We start from the raw sequence: 15,358 nt of genomic DNA, 5'->3' as shown, positions 1-15,358 counted from the left end.
AGTGCCCTATACAGGAGTACCATTTTAAATTCTCTTATACTCTATTCTTACTGTACCTTCTCTATGTTCAGGTACACAAGTACTTACATTGTGTTACAACTGCTTATGGTACATTCAGTAAAGTATCAGGCGGTACAGGTGTGTAGCCTAGGAGCAATAGGCCATACAGCCTAGGTGTTTAGTAGGCTATACAAGGTTTGTGTAAATGCACTTTGCTGTTTGCACAATGCTGCAATCACCTAAGGAGGCATTTCTCAGAACCATCCCGTGATTAAGAGAGGCATGATCGTACAGTCATCATCTCCCTGAAAGCTCAGTCAACCCTGTGCAGTGCTACTGCCACACTCCCCTTTTGCACATGTAGAAATCAAGGATCTTTGGCTCCTCTGAGTGACTTGTTCAAGGTTTCTCAGTTTCCAAGAGATGGAGGTGGGACTTGAATTGAGATTTCCCTTTCTTGAGAACCTGTGGTCCTTAACCATTAAAACCACTTAAGAGGTCTTCTCTCTTGATCACTACCTACTAAGTGATAGGCGCGGTGCTGAGGCGTTCTCTTGATTATGATATTGAGTCTTTAGATTTCGGAGAAACAGGCCGAGCGCGCTGGCTCACGCCTGTAATCTCAGCACTTTGGGAGGCCAAGGCGGGAGGATCACGAGGTCAGGAGATGGAGACCATCCTGGCTAACACGGTGAAACCCCACCTCTACTAAAAATACAAAAATCAGCAGGTGGTGGCGGGCGCCTGTAGTCTCAGCTGCTTGGGAGGCTGAGGCAGGAGAATGGCATGAACCTGGGAGGTGGAGCTTGCAGTGAGCCGAGATCGCGCCACAGCACTCCAGCCTCGGTGACAGAGCGAGACTGTCTCAAAAAAAAAAAAAAAAAAAAAAAAGATTTAGGAGAAACAAGTCCCGAAGCCCTGATCCTAACACGCAAGGGTTAGTGGAGATGTGGGACTTCAACTCAGCTTCTCCGTTGAGTCTGGCTGTCTCCGGGACGCAGTCACCTGCTTGCACACCTCCACGGTGGCGATCCCGCCCCCTTAGTAGCGTCCTTAGCTCGGCACTTCTTGCAGGGAAGTTCCTCTTGGCCCAGACCCTCGTCCTAGGCCCCGCGTGGTGGGGGAAGCGAAAGGGGCAGTGTGGGGAAGTGGCCGAAGGGTCGGGTCCGGGGTGGTCTGCAGAGAGGCAGGCGGCGGTGCGGAGCCGGGAACCACGCGCTCACCCGCGGAGTCGGACGGGCCCGGCGGGGGTGGGCGAGACACTGGGAACAGCGGCCAGCTCCAGAGGGCGCGAGGCGGGGCGCGCGGGGAGGGAGGGGGGCGCGGCGAACGCGCGCGTGCGCAGTTCGTGTGTATGACCGCGGGAGCGCGCGCGGTTGGCGGGCAGTGAGGGTCGCCTCGGCGGCGAGCAGCACGGCGGGAACATGGCGCGCGGAACTGGCGCGCGCGCCTAGCTGGCGGGACCGTTAGCTCGAGGCGGACGCGGCCGGGACCCGGTGGATATGGAGCAGTCGCCGCTGCCGGCGCCCAAGCCGACCCAAGGGCCGACCGCCGCAAGGAGCTGAAGGAGGCGGGAGCCCCAGTCGCCGCGGGCGTCGGCGCCGGTGAGTACGTGAGGGGCTGGGGCCGGGAGACTTTCTTTGTGAAACTCCGGCGGTGGGAGCCGGGCCGGGCCTCAGCGGCTGAGGAGTGCCTGTGAGGCGGAAGGCGTCTCGCAGTCCGGGTTCCATCCCAGCCGCTAGCCGTCAGGCGGCGGGACCTGGTCCGCCGCCTGCCTGCCTCAGTTTCCACGGGAGTGTGTGCGGGTGTGTGAGGGTGTGTATGGGTGTTGGCCTGCGCACACCGGAGGGGGGGTCGGTATACTGTCAGCGCCTAATGTGCGCGGCCCCTCTCCCCTCCCCCCAGTCCCCGTGGGGCGGAACCTGGGGACTGGAGTCCCCCGGAGCAGTAGGCGGCACCCGCGGGGAGACAGGTGTCCGCGCAGCCCGGGAGGCTCAGGTGCTACCTTTCCCTGGTGGGGTTTGTGAGGAGTGAGCTCTTCGTTCCCGGAGGCGAGCAAGTCTGTCGGTGGCTCATCACAGAGCGCTGTTTTGGAAAGCGTTCCACCCACCTCAGCTTCGTGCTGTGTTTGGGCCACTAGTCAGGGGGAAGGATGCTGAGCGACATGGACTTTAGAGGTGGGGCTCCCGCTGGACGGGATGGGTCTGGGCTCTCGAGCTTACCCCCACCCTTTCCTCCCAAACCCGTTAGAGCGTAGGAATCATTGGGAGCGACTGATAAAAATGCCATGGATTGTGGCTCACCTAAGCAGGGAAGCCGATTTGGAACTTAAACAAGCTCCCAAGTTGTGATCAGTCGAGCTTGGCACGCACTGTTTTAGAGAGTAGGCTTCCCGCAAGCAGGAGCCGGTTTTGTGTATACCTCACCATGGCATCTTGGTACCTGGCACGGTGCCTGGCACACGGTAGATGATCAGAAAATATCTGTAGAAAGTCTAAATTATTAGGGAGAGTGCAGCATAGGAGTTCTTGAGACATTTTCAGGAGCTTCTTGAGATTAATATCTGTCAGATTTGTTTTACAGTATATTTTTCTCAGCTCCCAACTTTTGTGGTTGTTTTTAATGCCATGTTTTCAGTATGTTCTAGGCAAAAGCAGGGTATATGTTGCTTAGTATACACTATCGACTAGGCCGGTTGTGGTGGCTCACTCCTGTAATCTCAGCACTTTGGGAGGCAGATTGCTTGAGCCCAGGGGCTTGAGGCTGTAGTGAGCCAAGGAGTTAGAGACCAGTGTGGGAAACATAGCGAGGCTCGTCTCCGCAAAAATTAGCTGGGTGTGGTAACGTGCACTTGCAGTCCCAGCTACTCTGGAGGCTGAGGTGGGAGGATCGCTTGAGCTCAGGAAGTACAAGTTGTAGTGAGCCAAGGTTGTGCCACTGCATTCCATCCTGGATAACACAGCGAAACCCAGTCTCTGAAATAAGTAAATAAATACATAAATGATTATGTATACTCCAGCTAGGTTAAAATTAATTCTGAATCAAAATTCTAAATTAAAATATGCATGTTTCTTTGTCTTCATCATTTGAGAACACTAGGCTTTTAGGATTTCATTCCGTTGAGGCAGGTAAATATCTACATTTTTGACAAAGCAAATATGAATTACTGTTAATTCAAGAAAGGTGGGAATTTGCTTAAACCTGAGTATTTGTAGTCTTTGTGACTTTTTAAAATTTTAAATTTAAATTTTCTTTTTTTTTTCTTTTTTTTTTTGAGATGGAGTCTCACTCTGTCGTCCAGGCTGGAGTGCAGTAGCACAATCAACCTCCACCTCCCGAATTCAAACGATTCCCCTGCCTCAGCCTCTGGTGTAGCTGGCATTACAAGTGTGTGCCACCACGCCCAGCTAATTTATGTATTTTTAGTAGAGAGGAGGTTTCACTGTGTTGCCCAGGCTGGTCCCAAACTCCTTGACCTCAAGTGATCTGCCCACCTTGGCCTCCCAAAGTGCTGGGATTACAGGTGTGAGCCACAGCACCTGGCCTTATTTTTATTTTTTCGAGACAGACTCTCAGTCTGTCGCCCAGGTTGGAGTGCTGTGGCATGATCTCCACTCACTGCAACCTCCACCTCCCAGATTCCAGCGATTCTAATGCCTCAGCCTCCTGAGTATCTGGGGTTACTAGACCCGGGTAATTTTTGTTGTATTTTTTTAGTAGAGACTGGGTTTCCCTATGTTGGCCAGGCTGCTCTGGAACTCCTGGCCTCTAGTGATCCACCTGCCTCTTCCTCCCAAAGTGCTGGAATTACAGGCATGAGCCACTGCCCCCAGCCAATCTTTGTGATATTTTGAAATTGACGTTTATATTTTGTTCAGAGTCAAAGCTAAAATAGAATTGTTTGAAAATTAATATTTCAGGAACTATTTTTTAATTAAGTTGAATTTTATTTTATTAGTTTCATTTCAGTAGCGTTTTAACCTAAAAATATATATATATACATATATACATATATATGTGTGTGTGTGTGTGTATATATATATATATATATATATATGTTTTTTTTGTTTTTTTTTTTTTTTTCCTGAGACGGAGTCTTGCTCTGTCACCCAGGCTGGAGTGCAGTGGAATGATCTTGGCCTCACTGCAGCCTCCACCCTCCTGGCTCAAGCAATTCTCCTGCCTCAGCCTCCCAAGTAGCTGGAACTACAGGTGCCCACCACTACACCTGGCTAATTTTTATATTTTTAGTAGAGATGGGGTTTCACCATGTTGTCCAGGCTGGTTTTGAACTCCTGATCTCAAATGATCTGCCCTCCTTGGCCTCCCAAAGTGCTGGGATTACAGGCGTGAGCCCCCGTGCCTGGCCTAAAAAATATTTTTAAAGACAGGATCTAGCTATGTTGCCTCAGCTGGTCTTGAACTCCCAGTCTTGGCCTCAAGTGATCCTTCTTCCTCAGCCTTCTGAATAGCTGGAAGCACAGCTGTGAGCCAGCACACATGGCTTTTTTTTATTTCTAATAAAAAGGTTAATAGAGTTTCTTGTTTCACTGGACAAAATATGCATATATAGGAAGGAAAGACTTTTGGACTTGAGATTGCGCTGAAGAAGAAAAATGGAAAAATTAAGCATTTTAGTCTCTCAGTGTGTTATTTTTGTAGCTTATACAGATATGTCTTTTTAAAGTGTCTTTAAAAAGCTTTATTGAGATAAAGATAAATGAGATAAATTCACCTACCATGAAATCAACCCCTTGAGTGCAGAATTTTGTGGTTTATAATATGTTCACAGAATCGCACAAACAAGACAGGTATCTAGATACTTTCAGACTATTTTCATCAGTGCACAAGAAATCCCATACCCATTAGCAGTCATCCTTATTCCCTTTTCCCCTAGTCCCTGGCAATAACTAGCTTACTTTCTGTCTCTGAGTTTAGCTGTTCTGGAGGTTTCACAGAATGAAATCTTACTACATATGGTCTTTTGTGATTGACTTATTTCACTTGACACAGTGTTTTCAAGGTTTATCCATGCTGTAGCGTATATCAACACTTCATTCTTTTTTAATGCTGAGTAATCTTTTGAATGGATATATCATATTTTATCAGTTCCTCTGTTGATAGGCACTTGAGTTTTTTTTCCAATTTTTGGCTATTATGCACAATGCTGCTGTGAACATTTGTGTACAAATTTTAGTGTGGATGTATATTTTCATTTCCCTTGGGTATATCCCTAAGGAATACACTATCTGGGTCATATGATAATTGTTTAAGACTACAGGCACGTGCCACCACACCTGGCAAATATTTAAAAATTTTTTGTAGATAAAGGGTCTCGCTATTTTGCCCAGGCTGATCTTGAACTCCTGGCCTCAAGAGATCCTCTCACCTCAGCCTCCCAGAAAGTGTTAGCATTACAGATGTGAGTCACTGCACCTATAAAAGAGGCTCATACCTCTTTTTATGTATTTTTTTTTTTTTTGAGACAGGCTTTCGCTCTGTTGCCCAGGCTGGAGTGCAGTGGTGGGATCACAGCTCACTGCAGCCTGGACCTCTCTCCATATGATTCTAGCTGTGGGTGTCTTTCCTGTAGTTTTTATTATGTTGTGGTATGTTTCTTCTGTACCCGTTTCTTTGAGGATTAATAGCATGAAGGGATGTTGAATTTCATCAAATGCTTTTTCAGTTTCAGTTGACATGATCATACTGTTTTTGTCGTTTATTTGGTTGATATGATGTATCACATTGTATGTTGAGTGACCCTTGCATCCCAGGGATACATCCCACTTGATCATGATGAATTATCTTTTTAATGTTTTACTGAATTTGATTCACTGGTATTTCGTTGAGGATTTTTGCATCAATATTAGAGATACTGGCCTGTAGTTTCCTACTTTGATGCCTTTGTCTGATTTTGGTATCACAGTAATAATGGTCTCATAGAATAAGTTTGGAAGTATTCCCTCCTGTTTTTCAAAATAGTTTGAGTAGGATTTGTACTAGGTCATTAAATTGTTTGGTGTGAAGCCATCAGCAGTGAAGACATCAGTTCCTGGGCTTTTCTTTACTGGGAGACTTTTTCTGATGGCTTCAATCTCATTACTTGTTACCAATCTGTTCTGGTCTTGGATGTTTTCATTGTTCAACCTAGGTAGGTTGTATGCATCTAGGAATTTGCCAATTTCTACTAGGCTTTCCAATTTATTGGTATATAATAGCCAGTTATGATCCTTTGAATTTCTGAAGTATTAGTTGTAATGTCTCCCTTTTTTAATCTGTTGATTTTATTTATTTGAATCTTGTCTCTTTTTTCTTAGTTAGCCTGGTTAAAAGTTTGTCAATTTTGTTTTGCTTTCCAGAAAACCAACTTTTCATTTCATCTTGTGTGTTTTTCCTTTCAGTTTTATTTCTGCTACGATCTTATTTATTTTTCTTATTTTTGGTTTAGTTTGTTCTTACTTTACTAGTTATTTAAGATGTATTGTTTATTTGAAGTTTTTCTTTTGTTTGGATGGTAGGCACTTATAGCTGTAAATCTCTGCCTTTGTACTGCTTTCTGCATAACAAGTTTTGGTATCCTGTGTTTTCGTTACCCTTTGTTTCATGAAATTTTTGAATTTCTGTCTTAGTATCTTCATTGACGCGCTAGTCATTTATTCAGGAGGGTAGTGTTTAACTTCCATGTGATTGTATTGTTTCCAAAATTACTCTTCTTATTGATATCTAGTTTTATTCCTTTGTAGTCAAAGAAGATGGCCACGGAGACAGCAGTGTGGTCAGAGTGGTAGGAGCTGGCCATCGGCGAGAGCTGCTCCATGTCTGGCTGCTGGGTGCTAGAGCCTGTGGCCCACTGGCTTGCCTCACTGTGGTTGGTGGTGGCGGTGACAGAGACTGCAGCATGACCAGAGTGGTAGGACAGGGGCTATCCAGGGCTGCACCTTTCACAGTGTGGGGTGGGTTGGGGGTGCTATCCAGGGTGTCATTGCCTGCATTAGGGGTACTGGTTGGTAGCACTGTACAGGGCTGCACTTCCCATGGCAGGGAGAGTGGGTTATGGGCACTTTCTGGGGCTGCAATGCCCATGGAGGAGGACAGGTTAGGGCACTATCAGGTATACGCTACTGGCGGCATTGGGGGATGGAGGTGGGGGGCGCTATTGAGGGCAGGACTAGCCGTGGAGCGGGGGCGAGTTCGGTGCTATCAGGGGCTGCACTGCTGGCAGTGGTCAGCAGAGTTGGCATCCAAGGAAGGAGTGGTTCTCCTCTCCCTGACTCCACACTCCAGAGGGCAACCCACACTTGGTCATACTGGAATGCGGCAGGCACGCAGCGTTTGCATGGGAATCCTGAGCACGGCAGAGCCCCCACACCCACCATGGTTCCTGGGCCTGTGCACTCTGGGTCTGTGCCTCAGAGGCTGCCAGGCACCCCTGGGGACACCACGGGGGACAGGGCCCTGTGTGTGGAGGCGTCTGGAACAGGAATTGGCACCTGGGTGCGGAGGGCTGGCTGGGTCTGAATTTTTCTGCTTCTCCTGCTCCCCGAGGAGTGCAGCCCCGGTGGGCCCAATGGTTCCTGTGGAGTGGGGAGCTGGGTGCTGTGGTGTCTCCAGCACCCACCCCAGACCCCAGTTCCCGGCCAGCTTGGGCCAAAAGGAGAGGCTGGACTTTGGAGGGTGGGTGTGAGTGCCTTTGCTGAAACTGGCCCCTGCCACCCAGTGGCCAGCATGACAAGTTGAGGCTCTAACCCTTCCACCCCTCACATCTTCCTCTAGGCTTTTCTGGCTTTGCCCACCCAGCTGCTCCGTGCCAGGAGGAGGAGGAGACACCTAGAGCCTGCGACACCACGACTTGCCTCACTGCGGGTGGGTGGCAGCGACAGAGACTGCAGTATGCCAGAGCGGTAGGAGAGCGGCCGCGCTAGGAGGGCAGGCGGCTGCAGCCAGGGTTGGGGGTCAGGCTTACAGCGATGGACGGGCTGCAGCAGTGGCCAGGTGGTAGGAGCCTTGTAGGGCAGGCTGGTGCATTGGCAATGGGCCTGGCTTTGCCCTGCATTGCCCTGTACCTGCCCTACTGTTACATGGACTGTCTCGGCCCTGTCCTGCTCTGGTCCCATCCTGACCCTGTCTTGGCCCTGTGCTACCCTGTCCCTGCGCTGGTCTTGCCCTGGCACTGGCCCTGCCCTGAACCGGCACTGGCCCTGCCCTGAACCTGCACTGGCCTGACCTTGGCTCTGGCCCTGGCTCTGGCCCTACTCCTTGTCCTGACCCTGGTCATGTCATGGCACTGGCCCTGCCAGTGGTCATGGTCCTACTCCTGTTCTGGCCCTGACCTGGCCTTGGACATGTCCTGGTCTTGCTTTGGCCCATCCCTGCCCTGGCCCTACCATGGGCCTGCCTTTTCTGCCCTCTCCTGGCACTGACCTTGCCCTGTCATGGCCCAGTGGTGCCATTGCCCTGCCTTACCCTGCACTGGTTGTGCCTCGGCCCCGCTTGGTGCTGGCCACTCCCTGGACCTGCCCAGACCCTGCCTCGACTTTTGCCCTGCCCTCACTACGGCCTGGCCCTGGCCCTAGCCCTGGTCCTGCCATATCCCTGGCCCTGCCCTTATCCAGGCCCTGCCGCTGCTACTGCCCTGGCCCTGGCCTGGAACCTGGTCCTGTCAAGGACCTGCCCTGACTCTGCCATGGCCCTGGCCCTGCTCTGCCTTGTTCCTGGCCCTGACCCTTTCCTGGCTCTGCACTGGCCTTTCCCTGGCCCTGAGCTGGCAGTGGTCTGCCCCTGGTCTGGCCATCACCCTGCCCTGCTGTGCTCTGGATGTGTCATCACCCTGCCCTGGCCCTACTCTGCCTTTGACCCTGCCCTGGCCTTACCTTGGCCCTCACCCTAGTCTTCGCTAGGCCCTGCTCTGGAGCTGGCCCTAGCACAGACCTGGCCCTGACCCTGGCCCTGGTCTTTGTCCTGCCATAGCCCTGGCCCTGAAGTGGACTTGGAGGTGTCCTGGCCCCGGCGTAACATGGCTCTGCATTGGCCTGTCCCTGCCCTGCCCCTACCATTGCCTTGCCCTGCTCTGCCCTGTCCCAGTACTGACCCGGCCATGCTATTTCCCTGCCCTACCCTGCCTTGGCTGTGCCCTGGCTCAGTTCTGGCCCTGGCCCCGGCCCTGCCCTGGACATGTTCTGACACTGCCTCAGCCTTGGCACTAGCCTGGCTCTTTCTTGGCATCAGTCCTGCTCTCTCTGTGGACCGGCTCTTGTCCTGTCCTCTACTGGCCATACCATGCCCTGCCCTGCCCTGCCCTGACTCAGCCCTGGCTCAGCCCTGGCCCAGCCTTGGCCTTGGCATTGCCCCTGGTCCTGCCATATTTCTTGCCCTGTCCCTACCCTGGCCTTGGCCCTGACCCTTACCTTGCTCTGGCCCTGCCCTTGCCCTAACACAGCCCCTGGCCCTGCCCTGGACCTGTCCTGGCCCTGGCCCTTCCCTGCTTGAGACCTTGCCCTGGTTCTCCTCTGGCCCTGACCCTGAAATGCCTGGCCCTACCCTGGCCTTGCACTGCTCTGGCCCTTGCCCTGGCTCTGGTCCTGTCACTGGCCTAGCCCCAGCCCTGTTGCTGGTCTTACCATGGCCCAGACCCTGCCTTGGCCCTGCCCTGACACTGTCCTGGACCCTGGCTGTGCCAAGATCCTGCACTGTCCTTGCCCTTGTTTTGCTCCTGCCGCAAACCTGGTCCTGCCCAGGCCCTGGCCCTGGCCCTCCCCTGGCTGCTCCCTGGCCCTGCCCAGGTCTTGGCACTGGCCTGGCCCTGCCCTGCCTTGGCCCTATGCTTTCCTGGCCCTGCCTTGACGGCCCTGGTCCTGCCTTGGCCCTAGCCTGGCTTTGACCCTGCCCTGGCCCTACCTTGGCCTTCATCCTAGCCTTACCTGGGCACTGTGTTGTACCTGGTCATAGCACAGACCTGGCTGTGGCCCCGGCCCTGCCATGGCCCTGCCCCAGACCCTAGCCCTGCCAGGTACCTGTCCTGGCCCTGCTCTGGGCCTGGCTTTGTCCCTGGTTCTTAGATGACCCTGGCCCTGCCCCTGCCCTTGTCCTTGCCCTGGCACCGGCCTTGGACATGTCCGTGGTCCTAACCCTGGCCCTGCCCTGGAGCTGCCACTGTCTTGGCCCTGCCCTGTCTCTGGCCCTGCCCCGGCCCTGGCCCTGCCCCGGCCCCAGCCATAGACCTGCCCTGGTTGGTCGTGCCCTACCTTAACCCTGTGCTACCCTGGACCTACTCCACCCTGCCCTGGCCCTGCCCTCCCTTTGGCCCTGCCCTGACCCTGCCTTGGCCCTCACACTGGCCCTAGCACATACCTGGTCCTATCTGTGGCGTTGGCCTGGCATTGACCCCTGCTCCTGACCCTGCTCCTGCCATGGCCCTTGCCTTGCCAATGACCCTGACAGCCCTGGCCCTGTCTTGGCCCTGGCCCTGAACTGGCCCTGCCCTGACCCTGGCCCTGAATTGGATTTGCAGGTGTCTTGTCCCTGATTTAACCTGGCCCTACCATGGCCCTGTCCCTCTCCTGGCTCTGTCCTGGTCTTGTGCTGACCCTGACCCAGACCTTGGCCCTGCCCCAGCCTTGTCCTTGACCTGGCCATGGCCCTGCCTCTGCCCTGGACCAGTGCTGTCACTGGCATGGACCCTGGCCCTGGCCCTTTGCTACTTAAGGCCATACCCTGTCCCAGCCCTGGTCCTGACCCTGTCCTGGCCCTAATTTGGCCTGGCTCTACCCTGGCATGCTATTCTGGCCCTAGCCCTGACCCTGTCCCTGTCCCTGTCCTGGCCCTAGCCCCATTGCTGGTCCTGCCATGGCTCTTATCCTGACATTGCCCTTTCCTGGTCCTGGCCCTGACCCTGTCCCAGCCCTGTTCTGGCCCTGGTCTGAACCCTGGCCCTGCAATGGACCCTCCTTGGTCCTACCCAGACCCTGGTTCTGGCCCTACCTCTGCCCTGGCCATACCTTTGCCCTGGCCTGGACCCCGGTACTGGTCCTTGTCCTGCCCCAGCCGTGGCCCTGGCCCCGCCCTGCCTGTGCCCTGTTCTATCCTGGGCTGGCCCTGCCATGGCCTGGTCTTGCCATTGCCCTGCCCTAGCCTGCCCTGCTTGTGCCCTAGATCTGCCCCGGCCTTTGCCCCTGTCTTGGTTCCAGCCTTGACTCAGCCCTGGACCTTCCCTGACCTTGCCTCAGCCCTGGCACTACCCTGGCCTTGGCTTGGCATTTGCCCTACTCTCTCTATGGCCTGGCTCTGGTCCTGCCCTGCTCTGCTCTTATTCTGTCCTGGCACAGCCCTGGCCCTGCCGTATCACTGGCTCTGGTCCTGCCCTTATGCAGGCCTGACCCTGCCCCTGCCTTGGCTTTGGCCTGGACCTTGGCCATACAGTGACCCTGCCATGACCCTTTCCTGGCCCTGGCCTGGAACTTGGCCCTGCCAAGGACTCGCCCTGGCTCTGTCATGGCCCTGGCCCTTTCCTGGATTTGGATGTGTCCTGTCCCTTATTTGCCCCGGCCCTTCCCTGGCTCTGCCATACCCCTTCTCTGGGGTAGGGCCAGGGTCAGGACCAGGGTAGGGCCATGGTAAGGCCTGAAGATGGGAAGGGCTGGGGCAGCGGCAGGACCAGGGAAGGGTCAGGGCCAGTGATGTGGTAGGACTAGGGGCAGAGCCGGCACTAGGGCTGAGCCGGGGCAGAGCAGGAGAGATTACATTAGGCTATTACATAAAATTTTTATTTTAGATTTTTAAGATAACTATAGTAGTGGTAATAATGTCTATACTATGTTGTTTGTAATAGTAATAATGTTTGCAGTAAATAATCACTAAATTTTAACTAATACTATCTTTGCTTCCAGTAGTGTTCTATGAGTACAATTTTATCAATATGTAAATATGTGAGGCATTGATTCTCACAATAATTCTATGTGCTAGGTACTTAAAGCATTCCCATTTTCCAAATGTAGGAAACAGGCATAAAGAAGTTAAATACTTGGCCAGATTACTCCTGTAATCCCAGCACTTTGGGAGGCCAAGGCAGGCAAATGGCTTGAGCTCAGGAGTTTGGAACCAGCCTGGGCAACATTGTGAAACCCCATCTCTACTAAAAATGCACAAAAAGAGCTGATTTAAGTTTCTTGTAGGATTCTGGTTATAAAACACTGGTCAAACACACAGGGCATGGATAGGGCAGGGCCAGGGACAAGGTCAGGTCAGGAAGGGGCCAGGGCCAAGGCAGGGCCAGAGCTGGACTTGGAGGTGTCCTGGTCTGATTTGCCCTGTCCCAACGTTGGCCCAGCCCTGCTCTGGCACTTCCTGTCATGCCCTGTCCCTGGTCTGAGCATTGGCCCTGGCCCTGTCCTGCTTCTGGCCCTGGCCCTGTCCTGCTTCTGGCCCTGCCCCAGAGTTGACCAGGCACTGCCATGGCCCAGTCCTGCGTTGCCCTTCCCTCTTCTGCCCTGGTGCTGCCATGGCCCTGCTTGGGCCCTAGCTCTGCCTCGACTCTGGACCTGCCCTGACTCTGCTCAGCCCTGGATCTACCCTGACTCTGCCTTGGTGTTGCCCTCCCATCTCTATGGCCTGGCTCTGGCCCTGCCTTGCACAGGCCATGCTCTGCCCTGCATGTCCCAGCCTGGGCCCAGCCCTTGCCCTACCATATTTCTGACCCCAGCCGTACCCTTGTTCTGGCCTTGACCCTGCCGTGGCACTCTCCTGGCCCTTCCTTGGTCCTGCCCTGCCCTTCCATGCCCTGGCCATTCCCTCACCCTGCACTGGTCTTGCCCTGCCCTGGCAGTGCCTTGGCCCTGGCCCTGCCTTCTCCCTGGCCTTGCCCTTTCCCTGCCCTGGCCTGACCGCAGGCCTACCGAGTCCATGAAATGACCCTGGACCTGCCTTGCCATCATCTGTCCTGGCCCTGTATTGTCCCCACCATGCTCTGGTCCAGCGCTTACCCTGGCCCTGTTGCTAGTCCTGCCACTGCTATGGCCCTGCCCTGTTTTTGGCCATGACCTGTGCTACCCTAGCCCTGCCCCGCCTTGGCCTTGGCCCTACCGTGGCCTTTTCCTACCCTGGCCTGGCCATATACTGGCCATTTCTACCCTGGCCTTGCCCTTCCCTGGTCTTGCCCTGCCCTGGCCTTGCCCTGCCCTGGCCTTGGCTTTGCCTTATCCTGGTCCTGGTTCTGCCCTGGCCCTGCCCTTTCTCTGGATCGTCTCTGGTTCTGCCTTCTCCCTGGCCCTGCCCTTGCTCTGGCCCTGTTCCTGGCTCAGCCTTGACCCTGGCCCTGGCCCTGACAATCCCCAGGCCCCACACTGGCCATGCTTGGCCCTGGCCCCTCCTTTGGCCCTGCCCTGGCCCTGTGCTATCTTATTACAGGGCCTTGGCCTTGGCCCTGTGCTATCTTAGTCCTGCCCTGGCCCTGAACTTGCCCTGGCCCTACCCTCACCCTACACTGGCCCTGCCCTACCCTGGCCTTGCCCTGACCTGGCCCTGCCTTTGGCCTGCCCTGGCTCTGGTTCTGCCCTGGCCTTGCCCTTGCCCTGGACCCTCCCTGGCCATGTTTTTACTGTGGTCCTTCTCTGGCCTTGCCCTTGCCCTTTCCCCTTTCTGGTCCTGCCATGTTTCTGGCCCTGCCCTGTCCATGTCCTGCACCAGACTCTGGCCCTGGACCTCCCCGTCCCTGCCCTGCCATACCCTGGCCCGTTCCTTGCTCTACACTGACCCTGCCCTGCCTTGGCCCTGTGCTACCCTAGCCCTGCCCTGGCCTTCTGCTGGCCCTGATCCTGCCATGGCCCTGGCCCTGCCATGTCCCTGCCCTGGCCCTGGTTCTGCCCTACTTCTGGCCCTGGCCTTGGTCCTCTTATGTCCCTGGCTGTGACCCTGCCCCTGGTTTTTCTCTGGCCATGACCCTGCCCCGGTTCTGTCCTATCCCTGGCCCTGTCTCAGTTCTGTCCTAGCCCTGGCCTTTCACAGTGCTTTATGCTTAGTAAGGGCTCCATAGTGTCTGTGAGTTGAATGTTGTGTTCATAGTATCTGCCAAAACAGAAAGAAAAAAAACCAAAATCTGAAGATGAGAAGTTAAAGCTTTGTATATAATATGCCTTGAATTGTAAGTGCTTGTTATTAGTTGTATTACATGTAGGTCATGGTTTTGTACACATAACTCCAAACCATTGATACTGTTAAAAAAAAATGAATATATGAAAGAATATATAAACATAAGAATGTATGAGTATCTAATGACCTCTCCAAATTAATTTTTATTTTTAGCTCTATGAGATTTTTCTCAGTGTAACAAATGTTTATTCCTATGTAATTAAGGGCATATTTCCTGTACAGAATATTCATATTACTTAATTGAAAATTATATAATGCAAAAATATAATACTATTTTTAGGCCAGGCATGGTGGCTCATATCTGTAATCCCAACATTTTGAGAGGCCAAGTTTGGAGAATCATTTGAGTCCAGGAGTTGACCAGCCTGGGCAACATATTGAGACCTTTTCTTTATTCAGTAAATAAATAGGATGGGCACTGTGGCTCATATCTGTAATCCCAGCATTTTGGGTTGCGAAGGCAGGAGGATTGCTTGAGCCCAGGAGTTTGAGACCAGCCTGGGCAGCATAGCAAGACTCCATCTCTACAAATAATAAAATATTAACCAGGTGTGGTGGTGCGCACCTGGGGTCCCAGCTAGCTGGGAGGCTAAGGTGGGAGGTTTGCTCGAGGCTGCAGTGAACTGTGAATGCACCACTGCATTCCAGCCTAGGCCACAGAACAGGACCTTGTCTACCAATAAATAAGTAAAAATATAAATTAAAATAAGTAAAAAGAAATATAAGTAAATATAAATATAAATACATATAAATATAAAAATGAATACATGAAAACAAACAATTTTTAAATTTAACATCACTGAGGGCATCCTATCCATTTCATTTCATGATTCCATTACATCATTTCACTTAGATGAAATGATAAGATTACTTGAGATGAGATGAAATGATGAGATGAAATGATGAAATAATGAGATGAAATTTTGAGATGAAATGGTGAGTAGAAATGATGAGATGAAATGATGAGATAAAATGACAAAATTGAAATTGAAAGGAGATGAGATGAGATGATGGATGAAATGATGAGATGAAACGAGATGAAATGATGAGAAGAAATGATGAGATGAAATGAAATGAAATAATGAAATGAAATGATATGAAATAATGAAATTGAGATGAGATGATATGAGATAAAATGATGAGATGAAATGAGATGAACGATAAGATGAAATGATGAAATGAGATGATAAGACGAAATGATGAGATGAAATGATGAGAT

General features: G+C 52.5%; 1 protein-coding gene across 1 annotated transcript; it reads left to right on the top strand.

The window, feature by feature from the left end:
- Positions 1-947: 947 nt before the first annotated feature.
- LOC117978609 (uncharacterized) lies at positions 948-9,706 on the top strand. Its single transcript, XM_055099309.2, has 3 exons — positions 948-1,344; positions 1,392-1,604; positions 6,744-9,706. The coding sequence occupies exons 1-3, from the start codon at positions 948-950 to the stop codon at positions 7,682-7,684; spliced, it is 1,551 nt and encodes a 516-aa protein (XP_054955284.2). The 3' UTR covers positions 7,685-9,706.
- Positions 9,707-15,358: the final 5,652 nt, after the last annotated feature.

This window comes from Pan paniscus, chromosome 18 (genome assembly GCF_029289425.2).
Source record: "Pan paniscus chromosome 18, NHGRI_mPanPan1-v2.0_pri, whole genome shotgun sequence".
NCBI classification, from domain to species: domain Eukaryota; kingdom Metazoa; phylum Chordata; class Mammalia; order Primates; family Hominidae; genus Pan; species Pan paniscus.
Note: the sequence above shows the minus strand (reverse complement) of the source record. Positions and strands in the feature narration are given on the sequence as shown.

What these genes read in the sequence shown, in the direction of transcription:
- LOC117978609 (XM_055099309.2), top strand. Translation starts at nt 948, where the DNA reads ATGTGGGACTTCAACTCAGCTTCTCCGTTGAGTCTGGCTGTCTCCGGG. An exon ending in GGCGAACGCGCGCGTGCGCA is followed by an intron (nt 1,345 to 1,391) that starts GTTCGTGTGTAT and finishes GCGGGCAGTGAG; the next exon opens with GGTCGCCTCGGCGGCGAGCA. An exon ending in CGCCGCGGGCGTCGGCGCCG is followed by an intron (nt 1,605 to 6,743) that starts GTGAGTACGTGA and finishes ATTCCTTTGTAG; the next exon opens with TCAAAGAAGATGGCCACGGA.